General features: G+C 48.0%; 1 protein-coding gene across 3 annotated transcripts in view; it reads left to right on the top strand.

Annotated features, from left to right (window-relative positions):
• med13a (mediator complex subunit 13a) overlaps nucleotides 1–21,774 on the top strand; it is a 56,719-nt gene extending 34,945 nt beyond the window's left edge. The window contains exons 5-30 of one of the 3 annotated variants that reach the window (XM_066696181.1): nucleotides 641–838; nucleotides 1,213–1,407; nucleotides 1,554–1,716; nucleotides 2,013–2,123; nucleotides 4,403–5,107; nucleotides 7,566–7,779; nucleotides 9,282–9,363; nucleotides 9,572–9,693; nucleotides 10,481–10,571; nucleotides 11,799–12,010; nucleotides 12,136–12,335; nucleotides 13,651–14,552; nucleotides 14,678–14,845; nucleotides 14,962–15,185; nucleotides 15,806–15,995; nucleotides 16,145–16,541; nucleotides 16,645–16,864; nucleotides 17,007–17,198; nucleotides 17,498–17,721; nucleotides 17,849–17,991; nucleotides 18,244–18,402; nucleotides 18,515–18,700; nucleotides 19,223–19,374; nucleotides 19,524–19,688; nucleotides 20,005–20,105; nucleotides 20,578–21,774. In XM_066696181.1, the coding sequence (XP_066552278.1) occupies nucleotides 641–838; nucleotides 1,213–1,407; nucleotides 1,554–1,716; nucleotides 2,013–2,123; nucleotides 4,403–5,107; nucleotides 7,566–7,779; nucleotides 9,282–9,363; nucleotides 9,572–9,693; nucleotides 10,481–10,571; nucleotides 11,799–12,010; nucleotides 12,136–12,335; nucleotides 13,651–14,552; nucleotides 14,678–14,845; nucleotides 14,962–15,185; nucleotides 15,806–15,995; nucleotides 16,145–16,541; nucleotides 16,645–16,864; nucleotides 17,007–17,198; nucleotides 17,498–17,721; nucleotides 17,849–17,991; nucleotides 18,244–18,402; nucleotides 18,515–18,700; nucleotides 19,223–19,374; nucleotides 19,524–19,688; nucleotides 20,005–20,105; nucleotides 20,578–20,710 (5,849 nt within the window). In that variant the 3' untranslated portion in view covers nucleotides 20,711–21,774. Of the gene's footprint in view, nucleotides 1–640; nucleotides 839–1,212; nucleotides 1,408–1,553; nucleotides 1,717–2,012; nucleotides 2,124–4,402; nucleotides 5,108–7,565; nucleotides 7,780–9,281; nucleotides 9,364–9,571; nucleotides 9,694–10,480; nucleotides 10,572–11,798; nucleotides 12,011–12,135; nucleotides 12,336–13,638; nucleotides 14,553–14,677; nucleotides 14,846–14,961; nucleotides 15,186–15,805; nucleotides 15,996–16,144; nucleotides 16,542–16,644; nucleotides 16,865–17,006; nucleotides 17,199–17,497; nucleotides 17,722–17,848; nucleotides 17,992–18,243; nucleotides 18,403–18,514; nucleotides 18,701–19,222; nucleotides 19,375–19,523; nucleotides 19,689–20,004; nucleotides 20,106–20,577 lie in introns of all 3 variants that reach the window. The other 2 variants (XM_066696180.1, XM_066696179.1) reach the window with 2 other exon arrangements.
• The last annotated feature ends 3,212 nt before the right edge of the window (nucleotides 21,775–24,986 follow it).

The raw sequence follows: 24,986 nt of genomic DNA, 5'->3' as shown, positions 1-24,986 counted from the left end.
GGTCAACACATTTTCAGTCCACTGGGTGACTCTGTGTACAGGACGACGATCACTGACTGTTGCTCCACTCACAGGCACACCTTTGGTTTGTTTGTTCACAGAGCTTATGACATCAAATGCAGAAAAATAAATTAAACTTCATAGAGTCCAAGTGATTGGTTGCTTATCTCTAGTAAAATGCCAATGAAAAGTAGTAGGGAGAGAGGGATAAGGTGGTAGGGGAAATCAGTGTCTTTCAGCAGATATCCCCTGGCTGTGATTTGCATTTCTGCAGAGGTCGGCGCACGATCAGGTAAAGGCCCCCGGTGAATGTTTCGGAAGGCTGTTTAATGTAAAGGTCATTGGCCGACGGTGGCAGAGGCCCTTAAATGTTACATAAGCAGGATGTTGTTTTATAGTGGCATCTTCCTCCCAGTGTGGATGGCCCATCTGTGATCCTAACAGCCCTGTTTTATGAGCTGGTAGTGGGTCTCGGGCCATTAGGGTCGCTGTAAGGCCAGCGTATATCACAGCTGGAGTGGACAGCTTTACTTTAAAGGTCAAGAGAAAGTGGGGTGTTAATCTGAGGTGGTGCCTCAGTGTCCGTGATGAGCTCATTGAGATCTGTGCTGACTCCACTTTTCTGTTTCCCCCCTCTCAGTGATCCTGAGCCCGTTCGGGTTGAATGGGACCCTGACGGGCCAGTCGTTCAAGCTGTCCGACCCCCCCACGCAGAAGCTGATTGAGGAATGGAAGCAGTTCTACCCCATCAGCCCCAGCTCCAAGGAGAGCTCCGAGGACCGACCGGACGACATGGACTGGGAGGACGACTCCCTGGCCGCAGTGGAGGTCCTCGTTGGTAAGAGTGGGACGCAGGGTTTGGGGGTCCGTGGCTTAGCGGCAGTTAGTGGCATCATTTCTCCATCTGGCTTAGTGTGGATTTCAATGTCCAAAACCACCTCTCCTCCTCCTCTCTCTGACTAAAACAGAGGGTGAAACATATCCTTGGAAAGCTGAGAAAAGTTCTAAAGTAATGTTTTTGGCAGCAGGATTTTATTTTAAAAAGTTACATTTATTTGATGGTAGTGTGATGATATGCACTTAATTTAAACCTTACTATAGATTATCTATACTGGCTATATCTTGCAGTACTGAAGAGTGGGGATGTTCAGTAGTAAGACAGCCATTGCTGTTCCTGGTTGAGAGATGCTAACTGTTGCTCTCCTGTTGCAGCCGGAGTGCGAATGGTCTACCCTGCCTGCCTGGTGCTGGTTCCTCAGTCAGACATTCCTGCCCTGACCCCTGTGGGGTCCTCCCACTGCACAGCTGTTTATTCGGGTGGCCACCAAGTGCCTGCTTCCACACGAGACCCCGCGATCTCGTCTGTGACCCTCACTCCACCCACCTCACCCGAGGAAGCCCAGACAGGTACAGTTGCTTTAGGTGGTGTGATGTGGTCATGGTCCAGTGGCTTGGTTCTTAAGATGGGGGTGTCCCTTGTGCTGGGGCTGATCTCTTTAAATATTCTTGCTTTTTGTCAGTTTTACTCACGTGTATGTTTTCCTCCCTTGCAGTGGATTCTCAGTCTGCCCAGAAGTGGGTGAAGTTCTCCTCGGTATCAGACGGCTTCAGCGCGGACAGCACGAGTCACCACGGTGGCAAGGTCCCCCGCAAGTTGGCCAGCCAGGTGGTGGACCGCGTGTGGCAGGAGTGCAATATCAACCGTGCCCAGAACAAGTACGTCTCTCGCCCCCCGTCCCCCCGCCTCCCTACTCGCCGGCTCCCCCAGGATCAGCCTGCTTGCTCACCCCACCTGCCCTGTTTTGTTCCACTCGTCTCTCATTGTCACACCCGATCAATTTTTAAGCACTGATGCTCTATTTCAAAATGAACTCGTGCCTCAGATCTCCTTAAAAGCAGACTGCTGGTTTATTGCGTGTACTGGCTGATTCTTGTTTGCTTAATTAAATGGGTAATGTTTAATGAGCCAATAGCAGACTGAAGTTATTCTTATTGTATTTTTCTTTCCATAGGCGTAAATTCTCTGCTACTACCAATGGTACATGTGAAGAAGTAGTGGTGGAAAAAGTTGCAGGCTGGGATTTTGTTGAACCAACGCAGAGGTCGAACTGCAACTGCTCAAGGTACTATACTTTACTAAACTATGTATATATAATTGTCATAATCATCAGCCTGTATCGATCCACTGCTGGACGAAGGCCTCCCCAAGATGTTTTGGCATGTTTTGATCTCTTCCATGTCTGCTAAGTTTTATTATTGATATACATTTGTTTTCAGTTGTAGATTTTAACAGGATCTGTCGTTTTAGGAGCTGATAATTTATACAGGGTTAAAAGGGAATTAAATCAGTTTTAAAGCCTTTGCCTTTTGAAAAGGGAATCTGCCCAGTCTTAATTCCAGAGTATCGGTGGTAGGGCAGTGTCGGTGGGCTCCGTGGTGCCGTACTGGTCCCGCTATGCCTCTCTACAGCTAAAACATGTGGCTTCATTCATTCTTCCTTCCGCGTCCCCCCCCCTCCCCCCATTGCTCTTCTCTGTTGGAGATGACAGATGAGCCCCCGGGTGTTGAGGAATTACAATACGGGTGACGCACCTTTGAGGGGAAAATGCAAATTATGTGAAGTGACGCTGTGGGAGTTCAATCTGGTATCTTTGGTGGTGGGTTGGTGGGTGGGCAAAAGACTGGGGTCAGCCTTATTAAACTGCTGCCGGGAGAAATGGAAACTGGGGGGGCTCTTGAGTCAGTTTTGTGGGGGATTTCAGTCGAAAGTGCCAAAGTGAAAAGGCATCGTGGTGCAAGAAGTCTAGTGAACTCCACAGACTCGATTCAACCTGTGGACATGTGAGTACCTGCTGCTGCTGCGCTCCTTTCCCTCGAAACTCAGGGCGGGTGATTACTCACTCTCCTGGTCAGAGGCAGTTTAGCGGCTGATTGTCTGCTAATCCACTGAAGTAGTTATCAGGACAAAAGTTCCCCCTGCTAAATCGAGGGAGCTTAGCTGTAAACACAGGTCACACACCAAGACTGAGGGCCTCGACTCTGAGTTTAGAGGCAATAATGAACCAGATACCGTCTCCCAGAGTTTACACATTTAAAAAGCGAAATTAAACTCGTATTTTCTGTTTCTTGATGGATTAACGTGCACATAGATTTGAATTCCCCTCTCGATGTGGGGAATTTTAAAGGACAATTTAAAGCAGGAGTGTCACTCTCTAGTCCTGGGGGGCTGCAGTGTCTGCATGTTTTTGTTCTAACAGGAGATCCCAATTAATGTCATTATTTATTCTTTTAGGATTATCTAAAACATTCATATTTTATTTTTATAGCCAATACCTGACAATTTGTTGATGACTCAACTTTGAACCCACAGAACATTTCTGGAGTCTGGAAGAGAAATATTAAGTTCATTTATACCACGTTTAATTTAACCAATTAAGGAGCCAAGAGCCAGACTGGAATGAAACCCAGCAGACACTTTTAGCCCCCCAGGACTGGAGTCTGACACCCCTGATTTAAAGAAAAGCTGTGACTGATCAAGCCCATAGTTTCACACTTAAGGAACCTAGGGTTGAAGTGGGGGGACAACATACGTTTTCAGTCTGTTATGCTGTAGTTTCTTTTCTTTGTTTTATTTAAAATATTCTGTGATTTAAACCATGAGGATTCTTATATATATAGCTATGGGGCAGGGGGAAGCTGATCAAATCTAACCAGGAAGACACTTGAGATGAAGAAATCCGTGTTTACTATTCAAGCATGTGTTTACACACCGCAGAGCGTTTTCAGAGCACACAGAGGTCACGCTGTACCGACTCGATCATAATCGGAGACCAGCAACCAGCTGCTGTTATGACACAAAATGAACCTGGCTGTTATGGACCAGCATGGGTCCCCCTGCCGTTAATCCTGGCCATGAACACGGGGGAGACGAACGCAATAACGAACAAAACAATCGACTAGTTTGTTGAAAGGAATCAGGTTGGGGGTGGGAATGGCTCAATTACTGGCTAATCTTTTTGCATTCCACGAAACTCCTAAAGCTCATGTTAAGCACACAAACAAAGCGTAAATTGCAGGACACGTGAGTGAACTGCTCACCGGGGTTTTGACAATGTATTCGTAGTGCTCAGCCCACAGACATCATCCACCCGAGTCAATTAAAACAACCAGAGTCCCAGTCGATGCAAATTCAAATATGCACCGAAACAGCGTCTGCGAACCCCATGGAGACCTGAGTCACGGCTCTGGAATTGTGTAACCAGGCGTTCAAACACTGTCAATGGTCTCTGAGATGTCTGCATTGGGCACCGTGTGACTTTCTGCGCTGCGTTGCACAAGGGAAGACCTGCCGAATTTTAACATGTAGCCTGATATCTCGTGTGTTCCTCTGCTTTTGTTTCAGGCATAAAAACTTGAAGCAGAGAGCGGGCAGCACCCCAGGACAGCCCCAGGCCACCGGCCAGCCCCAGCAGCCGCCCCCCAAGCACAAGGCTGCGGAGAAGCCAGAGAAGGGGGAGAAGCAGCAGAAACGGCCCCTCACGCCCTTCCATCACCGCACTTCGGTCTGTGAGGACGTGGCCATGGAGCCCGATGGCGCCACCCAGCGCCTGGGCATCAGGGGGCAGGAGGGCACGGGCCGCTTCTCCAGCCTGCGCCCCTCGGACGTCTCTGTGGCCAAGACCCCCCAGCTCCACGGGCCCCCAGAGATGGCCGGTTCGCCCCCTCCCCCGCCGCTCAGCCCGCACCCCTGCGAACGGGGCGAAGAAGGAGCCGAGCCCATGAAGAACCCCTCCACCCCCCACAGCCAACACTTCTACCAGCCCGCCCCCGAGCCCTCCTGCCTGGTGCCTCAGAAAGCCGCCGAGGACCCCCGACTGGACCCCCTGGCCCAGCCCTTTCCCCCGGCCTACCCCGAGGCACTGGAGCCCACTGTGTACATGGGGGCCGCTGTCAGTCCTGACGACGACAGCGCCCACGCGCCCTGGAAGTTCTTTGTTCTTCCGCGGAGGAAAGACGCCAACTTCCCCACGCCCCAGCTGCCCGGAGACAAGCTGAGGGACGACCCCAGTGCAGCGGCCGGTCTGGACGGCATTGTATCGGTTACAGAGTGAGTGCCCTGCTTCCCTGATTCCACCTCTTGCCAGGGGTGGTGTGTGTGTGTATACAGTATATTTTGTTCTCTGGTATGTTCTGGTTCTCTTGCTGTGTGGTCTTTGTTCGATACACACGGTGCAGCCTGTGCTGTGCACTGCCGTGCATCGTAGTGGAACTGGTTTCTGACACCTGAGAAGACGGCAGTGTCAGATAATGCAATTGATCCCTTCTTGGAATACGCTGGCTTTCCGAGTATTAATTAAGAGGTGCCCCCTAGAAAGGGCCTGGTTATCCTGATAGGAATTATTGTCGTGTTATGGGGTTATTTCAGGACGACACATGGCTCTTCCGGTGTGCCGTAATCCTGTTGGCTGGCATTTTGATTTGGAGTTAATCCATAGGAGGGCTGCCCTGCACTATCACCTGTTGAGGTGAGTGCGGACGTCCTGGTGGCTGGGAACCATGGGTGGGCAATGGTTAGCGAAAGGCAGGCGAGACGGTTGCGAGTAAAAACCAAAGAATGTAAGCATGTACAAACGAGAGGAGGCCATTCGACCCATCGTGCTTGTTTGATGTCCATTAATCACTAAGTGATCCAAGGATCCTATCCAGTCTATTTTAAAATGTTCCCAAATTTTCAGCTTCAACCACATCGCTGGGGAGTTTGTTCAGATTGTGACGCCTCTGTGTGAAGAAGTGTCTCCTGTTTTCTGTCTTGAATGCCTTGAAGCCCAATTTCCATTTGTGTCCCCGGGTGCGTGTGTCCCTGCTGATCTGGAAAAGCTCCTCTGGTTTGATGTGGTCGATGCCTTTCATGATTTTGAAGACTTGAATCAAGTCCCCACGTAGTCTCCTCTGTTCCAGGGTGAAAAGGTTCAGTTCCTCAGTCTCTCAGTAGGACTCTGAACTGCCTCTAAAGCAGCGATATCTTTCTTGAAGTGTGGAGCCCAGAACTGTCCACAGTATCCAGATGAGCTCTAACTAGTGCATTGTACATTGTGAGTAGATCGCAGTGACGAGTCGGCTCTGCCGTTCGTTATCATGGAAGTGAACATGGTTTCTGGGAAGCTGCATTTTTTTTTTTTTTTTTGGCATTTTTGCTTTCTAGGGTTTGTAACACAGCACCATTCATAGAGGAAATATACATAGTGTTTTACTGAAACCTTTTATCATTTAAGGAGATCTGAACCACTGTTACCATCTGTTTCCGTGATCATTTTGTAAAGTCGTCTTTCACAAAATGTTGCTGGTTGGACACAACCGCTTTGTATTTTCCCCGAAGTTGTGACCCAACTATAAATGAAAGTGGTGTGAAGAGAAATGAGCATTTTATGGCGCACGTATCCCAATCTTGCCAGAGGTGGAAGCATTGCTGTCAATATTGAAAACTGTCCAGGGTTGGAGATGTTCAACCTTGATTGCTTGTTTCTAGTACAGCGCAAAATGGTGATTTGAAATCAATGTTGTCACCTGGGGAAATGGACCAAAAATAAGATCTCTTGCCATTTGGGAACAACATGAATGACACCTCTATGGCCAGTTTTGATATCTGAGAAATGGAAACATCCTCTTCCTAATTTGTCACTGTCATTAGAGAGTGGTGTAGTGGGAATTAGCTCTCTCAACGCAGTCTTTCCTCTTTAAAATTCAGTTTCCTCTCAGTTGACTATGTGATGCATCTTCCCTTATTGGATTTTTTTTTTCTCTGTTTTGTTTTGCACAAATGCTTTATCACTTCAGGTGCTGCTTTAAGATGAGAAGAGTCTGCACACCTTTCAGGAATAAACTTGAATTAAATAATGCGTGAACTGCGTACAGTATTTCATCTGTGTTTTGTAATTATGCAAAGGAATCTCATTCCGCTGGTGTCCTTTTTATTATAAAATCGGAAGCTAAACTTTTATGTTGATCTGGAGACCGGAGACCGTGAATCATGGACCGTGCCAGCTGTGCTTTGGTGGTGTGGTTTTGCCTGTGAATTTTAAAAGGGAAAGCGATCGCCGGCCTCCCTTGCCATCGGAAAGCCCCGTGTCCCCCCACTTCCAGGGATAGACGTCTTGAAGCAGTTCCAGATTCAGAACCAGTTAACGCTTAGTGGGCATCTGATGCAATTTATTCACTTGTTGATGGGTGGGTTGTTGTTTTGGATGGATGTTTGGTTTGCTGTTGAGAGACGTCTGGAATGTCCTTTACAGATTAGATTTGCTCTCATGGGTTTTGTTTTTGTTTTTCGTTTTTTCTTTGAACAAAACGCATGATTATTTTAACCTGTGAAATCAGTGATTTAAAGTAAAACCTCTAAATTAGGAGTTATTTAAAGTTAGTCAAAATACTTCTCTATTAACCTATATTGTGAGTGTAAGACCTTCCTTTAAAATGTTCTCCCCAAATTAAGATTTATTGCACAGATTCATGTGGCTGGAGGTCCCATGCCCTCCCGGTGAGTCGTGACCGTGTGTGTGGTGTTGCAGGTTGATGGCCACCTCCAAGAAGCCCCTGAAAGTGTCTGAGGAGCGGGTGCACATGTACGTCCAGAGGAGAACCCAGTACCTGTCGGCAGCCTTTGGCGATGGCGACCACGAGCCCGACGACCCCTACGCCTTTGTGGACGGTGACGTGGAGTTCACCTTCCCGGACAAGAAGGACAAGCAGGGAGGGGAGAGGGAGGCCGGCAAGAAACACAAGGTGGGTGCGGAGCTGGCCGGCGACTGTGGGAATACAGGAAGCCTCTGTCCACAGCGCTATTGTTTGCCAGGCTGCAGGAGGATGCCAAAAATTGTTTCGTGCTAATTTTACAAGTTTCCTGCAACACGCTGACCTGTGTTTTTCTCTTCTCTGTCTGCCGTTTTCCATCCTTGACTTTGAATTATAAACTTTTTTTAAATACAAAATACTGGTAAACGCTGAATTGAACTGGGAGAAAAATAGCATGTTCTAATTCGTGCCAACCGAATAAACTATTAATAAAACGCAAAAACCCTACTGAACATGTGGCAAAGCTTATTTAAGGGTAAATTTCCATTCCAGAACTTGGCAGGCACTGGCCTTTTAAAACTCCCAGTTGTACCAAACCGTATCACCAGTCTACAGTAAAAAGCTGAATTAGTCCCGAAATAATACAATTTTACCTTATGCTATAAAGCACCTTTCTAACCCCCCCCGCCCCCTTCTATGGCTTCCCGTTTTACCATGCGTGTCACGTGTAGCGTGTGTGAATCACCGGCGCGCTCTCCCTCCCAAGAGCCCCGGCACCCTGCTGGTGTCTGCGGTGCCATTGCACAGCGGACCCCCTGAGCAGAATGCTGAGTTCTTGGTTTTCATGTTGACGGGAGAGCCGGCGCACTCTATTCATAGCATCGCTGCCAGCTCCAGTTACGCTCCACACCACATCAGCGCCGCTGCGATGTGACAGCCTCTCGGCGCAGGCTATTGTTGAGCTTTCCTGCAAATTGGCCTCGTTTCCTCCGAGATCGAGGGGGTTTGTGTTCGCAGGGTCCCGAACATGCACACTTCAGAAGCGGGCCTTGTTTGAAAGCGGAGCTCTCGTTTATGGTGGGTGTTGGTTGGGGGGGGACAGAGATAAGAATGGAAAAGCTCCTGGCCTCTGTGCATTTGAAAGTCCCTAATTAGACGTTTTTACGTGGTGACAGCTGTTTGCTGGGCTCGTAGTCAGACCCCTTTAAAAGAGATAAAGGATAATCCCAGAGACCAAACGACTCCGAAGGGTAGTGACATCATTGAAGCTCGGCACAGTTTCATAGTGTTGTCCTCCTCTCATATGCTTCCAATTCAACAGAAATCTCGGCAGTGATGTACGGAGGAATTTCTGATTTTGAATTTTGAATGTCTTCTCACATAGATTCAGCTAAAAACAATCTTGTGTAATGGTAGGAAGTGTTTTTCACATGGCACGTTTAAGACCATGACAACAAATGCTCTTAGCACTATGCTCCAGCTTTACCATTAACTTTACCAATCAGATGGATAGGTCATCCTTCGTTCCTTGGTAGAGGCATAGTGAGGTTTGCCCCACACAGGATCCTGACCTGGGCTTCTCTTCTCCCTCTTTGCCCTTTTCCCTCCATCCTGGGCAACTGGGTGTGCCGTAGGGGGTGTCTTCACGGGGGGCAGGGGACAATGGGGGCCTCTGGAGCAGCACAGTGACATCTGAGCGTTTTGTTTTCCAGGGGGATGACGGCTCCAGTGGCGGCTCAGTGCCGGCAGATGGTGAGGACGCCATGTCGTTGTTCAGTCCCTCTTCCAAGAGTGGTAAGCCAGGCGTTTGTCATGGGGGGCTGGGGGTTCTGCTCACAGTGTACGGCTGCCTGATTGGGCTGGTAACATTCTGTAGATATTTTTGTTACGTGTATCTATATACCAAATACTGTATTCAATGATAATTTGAAGTAAACTGCGTGAGGGTGTGGTGATGGTGTTCGTTGGGGGAAGAGTTAACTCTGCGCTCCGTGTCCCGCAGACGCCCAGCGAGCGGCCGCCCACAACCGCACCGCCTCCACCAGCCTGATGCACGAGAACGACCTGGCCGTCTCCATCAACGACTTGGACAATCTCTTCAACTCCGACGAGGACGAGCTCACGGTAAGCAGGCCAACGGAAGTGGACGGTTTGCCATAATTAACATCCCATTTAGCTGGAGTGGAAACCAGGGGCGAGTTGCCAGGCTTTCTGCATGTCACTGGATAAGCCTTCCTGTGACCCAAACCCAGGCCCTGAAACGGCGGTTTAATAACACTTTGGTTTAATCAAATTTAAATCCGGCTTCCCCCCTGCCTCCCTCCCTGTTAGTAGAAACCATGACATCTCAAGAAATGTTCTTAGTTCGCGACTGAAACAATACCTTGTTTCACTAGTTGCTTCCTTTAGGTCAGGAGTGTCAGACTCCAGTCCTGGTGGGCCGCAGTGTCTGCTGGGTTTTGTTCCAGCCCAGCTCTTGGCTCCTTAATTGGTCTAATTAAACAATTAACTGGATTAATTTAACACTTCAAACTCTGAAATGTTCTGTGGGTTCAATGTTTTGAGTTGTCAACAAATTGTAAAGGTATCGGCTATAAAAAATAAAATAAACCCACCCGAGTAAATTATGGCATTGATTTAAAGAAATTGGGTGCTCCTGTTGGAACAAAAACCTGCAGACACTATAGCTTTAGTTGAAGGGGTTTTTGGGTTTGTGACTCCGCCTTGTCTCGCTCCATTTCAACAACAGTATTAAATTCCCGATTAACAGAGCTTTAGGGCAAAATAATTAAGAATTCAGTCCCGTCTTGAGCTCCTGGTTTTCCAACACGGTTGTGCGTAATGAATGCATCTCTCTGTATCGTAGAAGAGTGAACAAATGCTTCAACTTGCTCCCTTTTCCTTCTGCCAGCCCGGTGCCAGACGTGCCGTTAATGGGACAGACGATAAGTTTGGCAATAAGGAAGCCAAGCCGGCATCGCTTGACCATCTCTCCTGCATAAGTAAGTTTTTCTTATGTCATTCTCGTGCTCCTGCATCTCCAAGCTGACTCCTGCTACATCAACATTGAAATTCATGTAGAAGACTCACGATTAAGTGCCCTTTTGAGAGCAGATGTTTAAAAACTAAGTGTGTGTTAGGGGTGGTGTTGACAGGTCTGAACATCACGTTTGAAAAGCTGCAGAAGGCGTCCTGAGAGACGCCGTGACTGGTCTAAACATCCCCGCCCAGTGTTGGAAGGCCTGTGAAACAGCTTCACATGTCGCCACCTAGTGGAGGACTGGAGAGGCGTCACTTTTCTCTCTGCCAAAGTCTAGAAAGGTCCTCGTACCACCAAGAGATTAAAGGACTGAGACAAGGTCCAGAGGAGGGCGCTGTACGTGCCATCCCTTCCCTTCCCTTCTCTTGGGTTGTGATCAACAGCGGCCATACTTTCCTCGGGAAGGGTCTGGATTAGCCATTTGTCTCGGCATTGACCGGGGAAGCTTGCACAATAGCTTAATTTTAGCTTCCACCCAGATTTGAACCTCATTAGCAGCAGACGTTTCCACGCTGTGAACCTTGAAGAATTTGTTTATAACGCAACTTCTTAGAACAACCGCCACCTATTCCTGCTTTTTCTGTTTTTCGAGTTTGATTTAAACAAACCATTCCTGGAGACGTGATATATTGAATGACCGTTGACCCACAGAATTAAATGTCAGAGAAGCAGTTTCGGGGTTATTTGGGTTCGATTCTTTTTTTCACTCTTTGCAGATCTAAATTACTACACTTTTACTCCACACTGAAGACTCGGGAGATGATTGTTTTGAACTGTGTGTGCTCTGTGTTCTGTAAGAGTATCTGGGAGTGTGCTGACAGGGTGTCGGGGTAGTTTGCCCCTCAGCAAAAGCATCAGCGTCATGCAGAGACCAGCGCTGTGAGCCACACACTCAATTACCCATTTTATTTATTTTAAATTTGTCAAGAAAAGCCCTGCAGTAAATTACCAACCCACCCCGTCCTGCTTTAAATCTACATTGAATTAAATTCTTAGGCAAAAGGCTGACCTTGGCATCTCCGTTCTGTCCATCCCGTAAGAGAACCCTCAACTCTGTCCTGACCTAGAACCTGTCGGTGTTCCTCAACGCTCCTTCCTCAGTCGTTCTCGGTATGAAATTCTCCCGAGCTTCAGACCTCTCTTTACCGGGCCTCTGTCAATCCAGTCCTTTCCCCTTTTCCAAACACAGGTTCGGCTGATCTGCACCAGATGTTCCCCACCCCCCCATCATTGGAGCAGCACATCATGGGCTACTCCCCGATGAACATGAACAGCAAGGAGTACTGCAGTCTGGACAATGCCTCGGGCATGACGGTGCTAGATGGCAACTCCACCCTGGGGGGCCAGTTCAGAATCGAGGTGGACGAGGGCTTCTGCAGTCCCAAGCCATCCGAGATCAAGGTAATGCCAGCCTTGTCGATTTTACGTCCGCAGATTGACGTTGCCTGGCCTGAGCTCCTCAGGATTTGGAGATCTATCTGTCCCGTCACTGTGCTGTGGTTATAAACTTGCCCGTCTCTCCCCAGGACTTCTCGTTCGTGTACAAGCCCGAGCCGTGCCAAGCGCTGGTGGGCTGCTCTATGTTCGCCCCGCTGAAGACCCTGCCCAGCCAGTGTATGCAGCCCATCAAGCTGCCCGAGGAGTGCCTGTACCGACCCAGCTGGAGCGTGGGCAAGCTGGAGCTGCTCAACCCTGTGCAGCCCATGACGTTCCTCAACAAGGACGGGTAAATGCCGGGCCCGTGGCTTCTGTGTCCCATCGTGCGTCAAGCTCAAAACCCAAGACGCGTTGCTTTCTCTCTCAGATCCTTAATCCACTGTAACCAATTGGGATTTCCAAATCACTGAAATGGATTGTGTTGAGAAATGTCTTTCATCAGCAGCCGTTTGTGGACGAGCTCAGCGTCGGTGGGGCTGTAATGTAATTAGACCTTCCATCGTCAACGTTTTCCTATCAAAGACGTAAATCGGAGCGGACTTCTGTGCCTCAGTGTGGCTGGATCTTTGCGATACACTCTATAGTGCATCTCGTGATTTTAATTTAAGACCCGGAAGCACCGTAGTATCGCCGTACGCAGAATTTAAACCTTTTCAATTTGAAATATATTGGGTTTCTCTGTCTGAGCTGTAGTCCTCGGTGGATACTTTGAGGGGGGGTAGGGTATATGGCTGATGTGATTCTGCAGGTTGAGTTTTCAGTTTGAAATCCGTTTTGTGGCGTTCGTGGTCAATTTAAATTAACTGTATTCACACGGGTGTTTTCCATTTAAGGTCTGTGGGTGATTCTAGCTTGGGTTTCTGTGCATCGCGTTTCAGTTTCATGCAGGTGGGAGGAAATGTATGTGGGGGAACCTCATAATGTATTTAAAATCTATAGGTATGCCTTAATGGAAAAGAAAATGCATCACTTGACTAGTTGTGTAAACAGTTTAACAGTTTTATAGTTTTTGTTTTTAGGAAACAAAATGTCCGTTTATCCTATTTCCCCCGAATTAAACTGTGGAAAGAGCTGTGATCTCTGTTCGCAGTGTGCTAAACCTGCCAATAAATTCACAGGCAATAAAACTGTCCCTGGGAGCCCGTTTATAAGATGGTCAAACTGTTTTTATTGCCCAGCGTACTTAACTGCGTTTGAATAAAGACTTGTTTCTTCAAGGTTTCAGGACGTTCTGTTCCACTGAAGCTCTTCTTCAGTTTAATCTGTGCGCAGAACGTCGCTGCTTAAGATTCTGTCCAAACGCCGAAATACGCTGAGCTGTTACGCTTGGACGTTTTGTTGTTTTTGCGTTGGCTGCCAACTGCAAATAGTTTCACGGCTGAAGTTGCAGAAGCTGTAAAATACACACAAAACACACTTCTTTGAGATGCGTCTGTTCGTTTTAAAACTTTTCAGTAAATGCAAAGACTACTACACTTTTAAAATAAATACCCTTTTTTAAGAGTAAACATTTAACATCTCCTTGAGGTAGGAGTGTCTTCTCTGGTGTACCGACGTCACAGTTGTAACTGTTTGTTGTCACTCTGTGGCAGAAACATCCCCAGCGTGGGCAGTGCCATGGACCAGGACTACATCCAGACCTACACGCCGCAGACCCACACGCCCTTCATCTCCACCAGTGCTCCCCCCAGCAACGGCCCTGGCATTCTGCCCTCGCCCGCCACGCCCCGCTTCTCGGCCCCCACGCCCCGGACGCCGCGTACCCCCCGCACCCCCCGGGGCCCCTCCAGCGTCCAGGGCTCGCTGAAGTACGAGAACTCGGACCTGTACTCGCCCGCCTCCACGCCCTCCACCTGCCGGCCACTCAACTCGGTGGAGCCGGCCACTGTGCCCTCCATTCCCGAGGCCCACAGCCTCTACGTCAACCTCATCCTGTCAGAGTCAGTCATGAACCTGTTCAAGGACTGCAACTTCGACAGCTGCTGCGTGTGCGTGTGCAACATGAACATCAAGGGCTCAGACGTGGGCGTGTACATCCCCGACCCCAACTGCGAGGTCCAGTACTCCTGCACCTGTGGCTTCAGCGCCGTCATGAACCGCAAGTACGGCAACGGCTCGGGCCTCTTCCTGGAGGACGAGCTGGACATCATCGGGCGTGGCTCGGATGTCAGCCGCGAGGTGGAGAAGCACTTCGAGGCCCTGCGCAGTGCCGTGCTGGAGCGGGGCGGCAGCCTGAGGGACCGCGTGCCCGACGAGCTGGTGCTGCTGCTGCAGGACCAGTGCACCAACCCCTTCTCGCCGCTCACCACCCCCGAGAGCGACGGCCAGCCGCCCAAGGGCCTCAGCGCCCCTCCACCCTGCGTGCGCGTGGAGGAGCGGGACTGCCACAGCGACTGCTACCTGGCCCTCGAGCATGGCCGCCAGTTCATGGACAACATGTCCGGTGGCAAGGTAGATGAGACACTGGTCAAGAGCACCTGCCTGCATCACTGGGCCAAACGCAACGGTAAGCCACGTCCGGCACTCCCTGGTTTCCCCCTCGTGCCAAAGCACAGATCCCCTAACCATGATTGTACACCTTGAGCCCAGTCAGTGTAGTGTAACCTCTCCTCTCTGTCTGTTCCTCTGTAGCTGTGGACGTCAGCATGCTGTGCTCCCAGGATGTGCTGCGGGTGCTACTGTCCCTCCAGCCTGTGCTGCAGGACGCCATCCAGAAGAAGAGGACGGTGCGCTCCTGGGGCGTGCAGGGCCCCCTCACCTGGCAGCAGTTCCACAAAATGGCGGGGCGGGGGTCTTACGGTGAGCACCTGGAGGTGGAGAAGCAAAGCAGCCACTGGCGTTCTTCTCTCCTATTGTTTTTGAGTAGATGAAGTACGAAGCTCAATGTCTTTCTCTGTCCCGCTCCCTCTCTCCAGGCACGGACGAGTCTCCCGAGCCCCTGCCCATCCCCACGTTCCTGGTGGGCTACGAGTACGACTTTGTGGTGCTGTCGCCCTTTGGCCTGCCCTACTGGGAGAAGCTCCTGTTGGACCCCTTCGGCTCCCAGCGGGATGTGGGCTACCTGGTGCTGTGTCCCGAGAACGAGGCGCTGCTCAACGGCGCCAAGGGCTTCTTCAGGGACTTGACGGCCGTGTACGAGGTGAGGACTGGACCCCCGTCCCTCCGCGCACCTCTGCATCTCTCCAGTGCTTTGGGCCTCTTCTCCCGTTTCAATCTTATCCGTCCTGTACAAAGTGTCTTCACTTTTTTTTTTTTTTTTCTTTCAGGGGCGATACAAAAAGCTCATATATAAAATGAACCTTCCTGTTGATCGGACGCCTTAATGTAAAAGTGCCTGTTAACTCCTCGGCAGAAAAGTGTAGCACCTGAAATCTGAGCCGCCTCGACCAGACGGATAATTTTATTACTGCTGCGGAGAAGTATTTTATTGGGATGAGCAGAGTTCTATCACCAGCTTTCTCCATAGCCTTGCTGTCACTTAATTTTTTTTAGGTTTGCTTAATCCTTCTTAGTTTGCATTTAATTAGTAGGAGTACCTGGCATTTAGAAGTGATTGCCTGTGCAATTTGCAGCATAATTGAAAGGGAACTAGTATCGCCACCTAGTGGACATCTGTTTTGCATCACTGAATTGTTTTCGTTCTACCAAGAATCAATAACCAGGAAAGACAACGTACCACTGTTGCCAGTGTTCAAGAGGACTAGGCCTCGTTCCCTTGCCATTGTTTGATGACTCATGTTTGTGTTCCTCCGTCTGCAGTCCTGCCGGTTGGGTCAGCACCGGCCCATTTCCAAAGTGCATTCTGATGGCATTGTCCGGGTGGGTGGCACGGCTGCGAAGAAACTGGGGGACCAGCCGGTCAGCGAGTGGTTTGTGAAGGCGGCGAGCAGCAACAGCGACTCCTTTGCCAAACTCAAGCTGTACGCACAAGTGTGCCGGCACGACCTGGGTACGTGAGACTTATCTGAGAGATGTGTGGTGAAATAAGTGTCAGAAGTTTGATTTTATTTATAGCAAATAGATTAAGACTGATACCTGAAGACTTCTCTGGAGACCCCAAGCCAGTGAGGTTGATTTCATTTTGTTTCTTTCCCACAGCTCCGTACCTCGCTACGCAGTCATTGGATAGCTCCCTGCTCACTCAGCCCAACCCCCCTCCGCCCTCCAGCCAATCGGCTTCCACGCAGGCACCCGCGTCCAACTCCACTGGCGCCCAGAGCACCCTGACCCCCAACAGCTCCACCCTCCCCAACAGCACTGCGGCCAGCGCCCCCGGCTCGACCGTCCCCCCCAACACCCCCTCCGCTGCTCTGCCCTCCTCGGGGCCAGCCGGCATGGCAAACAACATGCAGTCCGCCAAACCCGGTGCCTTCCCTCCATTTGGCAACATGACGTCGCAGGGCGGACAGCTAGGCCAGCAGCCAGGCATGCAAGGCGCAGGGGAGAGCGTGCCAGGCAACGCCCAGACCCAGGGCCCCGTCGAGCCCCCCGAGAGGTAAGACCCCCCAACCATCCACTAATCCTAAGTAGTCTGATGCAGTTAGTGTGTGGTTCCAGGGGCCTGATTGACTGTCTGACTGGCGCTCCTCTCTCCTCAGCACTATGGAGCGAGAGAAGGTGGGGGTGCCGACGGACGGCGATTCCCACGCGATCACCTACCCCCCGGCCATCGTGGTCTACATCGTCGACCCCTTCACCTACGAGGAATCGGAGGGGGGGGCGCACCCATCCAATGTGTGGACCCTGGGGCTGCTGCGCTGCTACTTGGAGATGCTGCAGTTCTTGCCGCCACATATCCGGAACGCCGTTTCTGTGCAGGTGAGGGTCAGCCAGTAAAGTGTCCTCAAAAACGCACACGTACATCTGTGCCAGGCATATATTGATGGGTGGTCTTAGCAGTTGTGCCAGATCTCCAGTGTGGATTGCAGTCTCATCTTTATTTCCACCCTCCCTTCATTAGATCATTCCCTGCCAGTACCTGTTACAGCCAGTGAAGAACGAAGAGCGACACATCTACGCACAGCACCTGAAGTCCCTGGCCTTCTCAGTGTTCTCCCAGTGTCGGCGACCGCTGCCCTCCTCCACCAACGTCAAGACCCTGACCGGCTTCGGCCCAGGCCTGGCGCTGGACACGTCCCTCAAGAGTCCGGAGGTGAGGTTCCCTCTTTGGAGGACTTGGTGTGCAGCTGTGGCACGCCAGACATTTGTCCTTCTGTGTTCATAGAAACGCATCAAATCTTTTATCGGACCCAAACTTCTTCCAAACAAGATTTGGGAGATGTGCTTCTCCTTGACTGAACCCAAGTTCCCTGTTCTCGAGGTTTGATAACTCTTAGAGCCCAATTCAGATCGGTTTCCAATCGTTCAGATCCTTCATTAAATCCAAACCCATTTTGTCACTCGGCAGTGGTTTTCATCAGAAATGTAACCTCCTCTCCCCCCGCTCTTCAGAGACCTGAGTGTTTGCGACTCTACACCCCGCCTTTCATCCTGGCGCCAGTGAAGGACAAGCAGACGGAGCTGGGCGAGACGTTTGGGGAGGCGTCCCAGAAATACAACGTGCTGTTCGTGGGATACTGTCTGTCCCACGACCAGAGGTGGCTGCTGGCCACCTGCACCGACCTGTACGGGGAGCTGCTGGAGACATGCATCATCAACATCGACGTTCCCAACAGGTGAGCCTGGTACAATGTGTGATGTAGTGAATTGCGACCTGTGGAAACGGCCCCCTCTCCGTGGGCGCTGCAGTAAACCGTCTCGTGTCTCTGTCGTGCTGACTCTGGCTCTGCTTGTCTATGAAAGGGCTCGGAGGAAAAAGGGCTCGGCCCGACGCCTGGGCCTGCAGAAGCTGTGGGAGTGGTGTCTGGGGCTGGTGCAGATGACCTCGCTGCCCTGGAGGGTCGTCATCGGGCGGCTGGGCAGGATAGGACACGGGGAGCTGAGAGGTGAGGAAGCTCGTGGCTCTGTGAGGCCTCAGTGCGTTTTCAAACACTTAGAAGTCACTCTCCTGCTTGTTTAAATCAAATAAAGTAGACCTACAGCATATTATTACAGGTGTTACGGTTTGGGGGAGAGAAGTGTGCGTCTGCCGTGAAGTGATGTTAACAGCTGTGCACATCACCTCTGATGTGTGGCTGGAAATTCGAGAAGAAAAATAAAAAGCCTAGTCACCTGACAGCGTTGTTTTCGTCCTGCAGACTGGAGTATCCTCCTTAGTCGGCGCAATCTGCAGTCCCTCAGCAGGCGGCTGAAGGAAATGTGCCGGATGTGTGGCATCTCCGCCTCGGACACTCCCAGCATCCTCAGCGCTTGCCTGGTCGCCATGGAGCCCCAAGGCTCCTTCGTCATCATGCCAGGTAATGCCAGTCTACGGTGAGAGCGGTGCCAGGTGTCCTCCCGTCTGTTGATGAGCAGGCGTGGTGTTCAATCGATCTGCGTTTTAACCCTCCTCTCCCTGCCTCTCCCCAGACTCTGTGTCCACGGGCTCGGTGTTCGGCCGCAGCACGACTCTGAACATGCAGACGTCGCAGCTGAACACGCCGCAGGACACGTCCTGCACCCACATCCTGGTGTTCCCCACGTCGGCCTTCGTGCAGGTGGCGAGCTCCAACTACACTACTGAGAACATCGACATCGCCTTCAACCCCATCAACGGTGAGTCCCCCGAACGGCTTATTGCCATTCTGCGGCGGCTTTGAGCAGCGCACCGAATCCGTTCACGTTAATTGCACTGTGCATCACTAAACGGGCCTTTTTACGGGATTCTCTTAGCGCTGGTGGGGATTGTCAGCTCACGGCGTCCCAGATCCTGAATAAAGTACAATTTTAATCTGGGCTTTTGATGTCTCCTGATTAGCCGGAGCCGCCGGTGAACCTCCCAAAAGTTGTAAAACGAGATGGTTAACTACACGAGGGATACAACTGCGAGTAAATGGAATTCACATTTCGTGTTTAATTGGCACGTGTAGGACAGCCGCCTCAGGGGTGTGGAGGAAGTTGAAATTAAGATTTAATGCTTTTGTTATCCCATCTTTTGTAAAATCCTTTCAAAATTGATACTTTGAGGGCTTTTTTTTTTTTTTTTTTTTTTTTTTTTTTTAAAACCTTGAAGTGTTCAGTCGGGGAACACTAGTCTTTGAACCGATACTGCCCACTGAGCACCGTTTCTCATTTCAGATGGATCAGACGGAATGGGCATCTTTGATCTGCTGGACACAGGGGAGGACCTGGTGGACCCTGACATCATCAACATCTTACCAGCGTCCCCCACCACATCCCCTGTCCACTCGCCCGGCTCCCACTACCCCCATGGCGGCGACGGGAGCAAGGTACGGGCGAGCAACCCTCCTTCAGAGCGCCGAGGCGGTTCTGATCTTCTGCAGTGTGTGTTAGAGCCCAGAGGGGTGGGTTTCACCTAAAGTTGTGTATCGGCAACTTATTTGTGGGTTTTTGTGTCTTCCTCCCCCCCCTTTCCCAGGGACAGAGTACAGACCGGATGGAGTCTCATGATGAAGCTCCCAATATCCTCCAGCAGCCCTTGGCTCTCGGCTACTTCGTGTCGACAGCTAAGGCGGGCCCCCTGCCGGACTGGTTTTGGTCGGCCTGTCCGCAAGCGCAGAACCAGTGTCCCCTTTTCCTTAAGGTAATGCCAGCGACTCAAAACTTGCCGTCACTCTCCCACAATTCTTAGGGGCCTCCAATCGGCTCCGCCCACATTCTGTCTCTGACACCATATCGGAATGCTAGATTGAGATTTCAGCTTTTTTTGGTTCTATTACATTTATTGTATTTACTAGAAAAATAACTGAATTCTTGGTAAATGTGTGAAATACTCAGGAGAAGGTATAAGGCTTGCAGTGGTCGTCTCTATTGCATGTCTAAGGGTAGTTTTTGGTGGAGTGGTTTGTGACCAGAGCTGCAGGGAAACTAACGGCCCACTTCGCTCCGATTCCCCGCAGGCCTCTCTGCACCTCCACGTGTCTTCGGTGCAATCGGACGAGCTGCTGCACAGTAAACACTCCCACCCCCTCGACTCCAACCAGACCTCAGACGTGCTCAGGTAACGATCTGCTCGCCTCCCTGGCTTCCTCCTTCACCATCAATTCCAGGGACCGTTTCACCGGACAAATTTAACAGCCATCAAAAGTCCTGCCCTTGCCATGTTTCATTTTCATATGCATACCTTGCTTTTTTTTTTTTTTTTTTTTTTTTTTGGATTTACACTTGGCAGGGGCCCTGGCTAATATAGTAGCTAGTGAAGCGGCAAAGCAATCCTTTATTTCTGTAAGGTTTTTAAATGTTATGGATTGTAAGCTGGATCTTTTCTGTTTATGGTTTAATTTGTATTTATGCCCTGAAAAGCCTGTTCTACTGCACATAGTTTGTTTAAACCCACAGACCTGCCTGTGGTCACAGCCCTGGAGAATTGACCAAGTGCGAAGGTGGCTTATATGTTAAATACATTGCAGGTGGTGATGTGGACTTGTCCGTGTCTGCCGCAGGCGCTAACACCGGCTCCCTCTCTCCCACAGATTCGTGTTGGAACAGTACAACGCCCTGTCCTGGCTGACCTGCGACCCGGCGACCCAGGACCGGCGCTCCTGTCTCCCCATTCACTTCGTGGTTCTGAACCAGATGTACAACTTCATCATGAACATGCTATAATGGGCTGGGCGAGCGGGCCCTGCATGGGGAGGACCCGGCCGATGACTACAGTGCTGGACTTTATACGAGTTTGGAACGGTCTCCCGATGCAGGAGACCGCGGCGTGGGACGCTCCCCCAGGCAGCACCATCGCGGCTGCGCGGCCGGCTACCCTGTCATTGTTATATAACAGACTTAGAATATGGAAATAGATATTACTATATATATATATATATATATATATATATATGTATATGTATATGTGTATATATATGTATGTATGTATGTGTGTGTATATATATAATGTGTATGTATGTGTATATATATATATATATATATATATATATATATATATATATATGTGTGTGTGTATATATATATATATATAATATAATGACAGCGATGCTCCCTGCAGCCGCGGTTTCTGTTGTGGTGACACCAGAGCGCCCGTTCTCGCCACGCGTGTCTGTCTGAAGTATTGGAAGAAAAGGGACATTCTTACAAACTAATCGATTCTTCATCAAGACCTGAAAACCCTGTCTTTGGATGGTATTGGATCCAAATAAAATGCCTGCATCTATCTTATTTATTGTAAGTTTTTAAATGTATAATTTGTCTTATTTCTTAACCTCTTTTATATATTAAAAAAAAAATCCTTGAAGGTTTATATCGCCTTCTTGCTTTAAAGCAATTGGTCTAAAATATATGTAATCGTCTTAATTAAAAAAACGAAGAAAAAAAAAAAAAGTTGCAGTAGGTTGCTTTTAGAGTATTATTTTTTGTAAGGGGACAGAAATTTGTATTGTCATGATGTACAGATGAAGTAGGTTGGGGGTTAAAGTCCAAGCCTTTGTGTGGGGGGGGGGGGACTTACAGCTAAGCTGTAGCTGCAGAGTACTTGTACAGCAATGAAGTTCACTGTGTTTATTCAAATAAAAGAGGTACATTGTCGTATATAGTATTTTATACCACACATTTAGACACAAAAAAACCAAACGGCAATATATATAAATAATTATATATAAACGCTGTGCCGCTGTGGGTGGTGCAGCTTTCTGTTTTAGGAATAAAGTGCGTCAACTCAATTCTCCTGTGGTTGTGTTTATTGGGGAGGGGACGGGTGGCCGTGTGCGACGCGTGGCACGGGAACACGGTAGATCTCGTAGTGGACTCTGGGGCTGGCGGACGGGCCGGCGCTGTCCCTGGCGATGGTTGGTAAAGTCCAGTGGAGCAGAGCTGAGTTGGTACAGACTTCCCTCGCCCCCCATCTCGCCCACTCAGCCTTTCCGATTCGTCTCGACCGCATTTCAGACCAATGTGTTTTGCTTTGTGACCGTAAATGTGTGGTGTAAATGATGATTTTTATTTAAAAGAACCAGCCGGTGGCGTGTGCAGGGTTGTTTGTGAGCCGGGGGAAGGTGGGCCGTGCTCCTCGCTCACTGGGTCGGTTCATCTTCCCCGGTCCTGAAACAAACCTGCAGACCGAGAAAGCAACCGATCACCATTGATCCTCTCATGCATTAAACCCTTTACAGACCTCGGCCACGACCACAATCCGAGGGAGCCGATCATTTCCCACTAAACAGACTCCTCGTCAATACAGGCCTAACTAGCTCGGGGTTTTCTTTTCCTTTTGCGTTGATATAAGGTCAGTTATTGGCCACTTTATTTTGTGTGTGTGTATATATATATATATATATATATATATAAACAAATTATGTCAACAGATTTTATTTGTTTCTACGGTATAAAAGTTGTGCATAGTGGCAACTATTATTTTTTGTAGCAGATAATGTTTCTCCAGAGTGCGTTGGGGTCATTTGCGGTAGGGATTTACATTAATTAGTGCATACAGACCATGAAAACATGATTTGGCATAAAGCACAGATTGTTTTTACAGTTTCAATGCTATTGATTTTGGTGTTTTGTTTTTAATTGTTCTGAGGTTCCTTGACATTTAAAATTCCATTTTAACAGTTACATCAGTTGAGGCTTCAAAAAGGTGTTTCACAGTCAGATTTTGCAGTTGAGCAAGATTGTTTTAATGGTGAAAATGAGATGCTGTAATTTATCCAGCACAAGTTGTGCAAAAATATATATTTTAAATGTCATAAATTTTGCCAGTGGCCTTCTCTACAAATAACTTTGTAATGGCATTTACGGTCTAAGCCTTCAACTTTCATACACTCCTAACACTGCTAATGAATTCGCTTTTTGATATTCCCATTTCTTAAAGTGACTTTAACCCTGATGTCGTTTTCAGTAGTGAATCCACGAGAGCCGGACTGCATTGTTCATCATTTCAAGAGCCTACAAACTACATTGTCCAAATTAAACGTGTATTTCAAATGCTTTTGAATTCCGAGTGGGAAGATCACATGTACCTGCTAAACATTGGGATCATGGTGTGACTGAATTTTTTTTTTATTTTTTTTGTATTTATTTTTTAATTGGAGTGTGCAGGATGCAGGAGGGTTTCTCTTCAATACAAAACACTGAGGTGGTCAAGTAGCTTTGCAGTGCGGCTGATTGACAAATATTTGAAGTAGGACGAATAGGACTTTGCAGTTCGCAATACCATGTTTGCTTTGTGTTCATTTCATCATCTGTTCACTTCCTGTGTGAGTGGAATTGTCAATATTAAGTCAGATTCGAAAGATTTATTGACCATTGGTTCTAACCAGACCTGTGTGAATTCCTTCTGGTTTCAGAAAATGAGAATCTGAAAGCCTCTCTGACGTTGAGGCTGCAATTTCAGATTTAAAAACTTTCAGTATTTTAAATGATCAACATGATTTACTGAACTACATTTGTCTGTAAGCACCCCAAAAGTTCAATTTGAACGTGTGCATTTGTCTTAAAGGTTTGACAGAGGACAGAAAAAGGTCCAAGTAATTGATTGCTCATTTAAAATAAACAAAACTGGTGTTTTTGTTTTTTGTAACAAGTCCATTTTCTATATGGGTTTATTGTATTTTTATTTTTAAATTAACAATTAAGTATTACATTTGTAGCATTTGTTAAGATGTGAAATTATCAACTTTTGCTGTTACAAACTAATGGATATGAAGTTACAGTGCTATGGTATCAAGTAGCAACTATCAGAGATGGTGTGAAACTAATTATATATATATATATATAATTTTTTATTTTTTTTTCAAAGGTGCAGATTTCACCCTTATTCTGAATGAGGCAGCATCACATTTGAAATGCTTGGATCCTCTGTATTTTTTTTTTCTCTACATCTCATTGTACCATCTGTGTGATGTTGATGTCTTACCGTTTGCTTTGATGACAAGTGCTTTCTCAAAAATTTCTACTTTGGTAATTTTATTTCCAGACATTTTTATGCTTTTATGACCACAATCAAATTGTAGTCTGGGGAGGGGATTTGAAGAAACACTAAAGCTACAGAGACCTGGAAGCTGAGAATTGTACAAATTGTGGTTAGAAATTGAAAAGATGATAAAAAAAAAAAAAAATTCATACTTTTTAAACTTTCGGATGAAAAATAAAATAATTTATTCATAATGTTTCCATTGTTTCAGTTATTTTTAAAAGCAGATTTTTAAGTTTAAGGTTTACACTGATGCCTTCTGAAAGTGTTAGTCCAGTAAATAGTTTCAAATGCCTTTTTTAAACTAATCCATAATGTTCTCTAGAAAACATTGTTCCGGTTTTTAACAGCAAGAGGAAATGGGCAAAGGCACTTGGAGCAAATTCATCTTTAATATGTGGATGGAGAGTGAAAATCTATATGAAACCATACAGACTATTTTTAGAAATCTATTTCAATTTATGATAAGATGAGCTACAAGCACTATGTTGTAGTAGGAATAAACCATTTACACAGACACTCTCCAGTGTCTCACAGATGCTCCAAATACACTTCTTCCCATCAAAGGTATTCATTCAGGTTCCTAAATTATTAATTTCTCATAAAATATAGATGATCGACTCCAGTCATCTGTAGCTATGCAGGTGAGGTTGATGCTTCCCTGAGATTTTAGCATGGATCCACCATCATCCACAAACACTTGGTTTACATTGATTTTCATTTGATGATATCTATATATATACATATGTAATCTAAACATCGAATACATTTGTCTTTTTAAATATTAATAATGCTATTTTTCATATCCATTATATTGCTTGAATCTATCATAAAGGTGTTATGTTACTACACTTGACACTAAACAAAGATATGGGCAGGTCTTTACGCCTTTTACGTACATTGCGCTCCTGTCAAACGCACTTGCGTGTTTGGCGCAGCGGCGGCGCTATCACACTCGTC

This window comes from Amia ocellicauda, chromosome 22, assembly GCF_036373705.1.
Source record: "Amia ocellicauda isolate fAmiCal2 chromosome 22, fAmiCal2.hap1, whole genome shotgun sequence".
Taxonomy (NCBI): Eukaryota; Metazoa; Chordata; class Actinopteri; order Amiiformes; family Amiidae; genus Amia; species Amia ocellicauda.
Note: the sequence above shows the minus strand (reverse complement) of the source record. Positions and strands in the feature narration are given on the sequence as shown.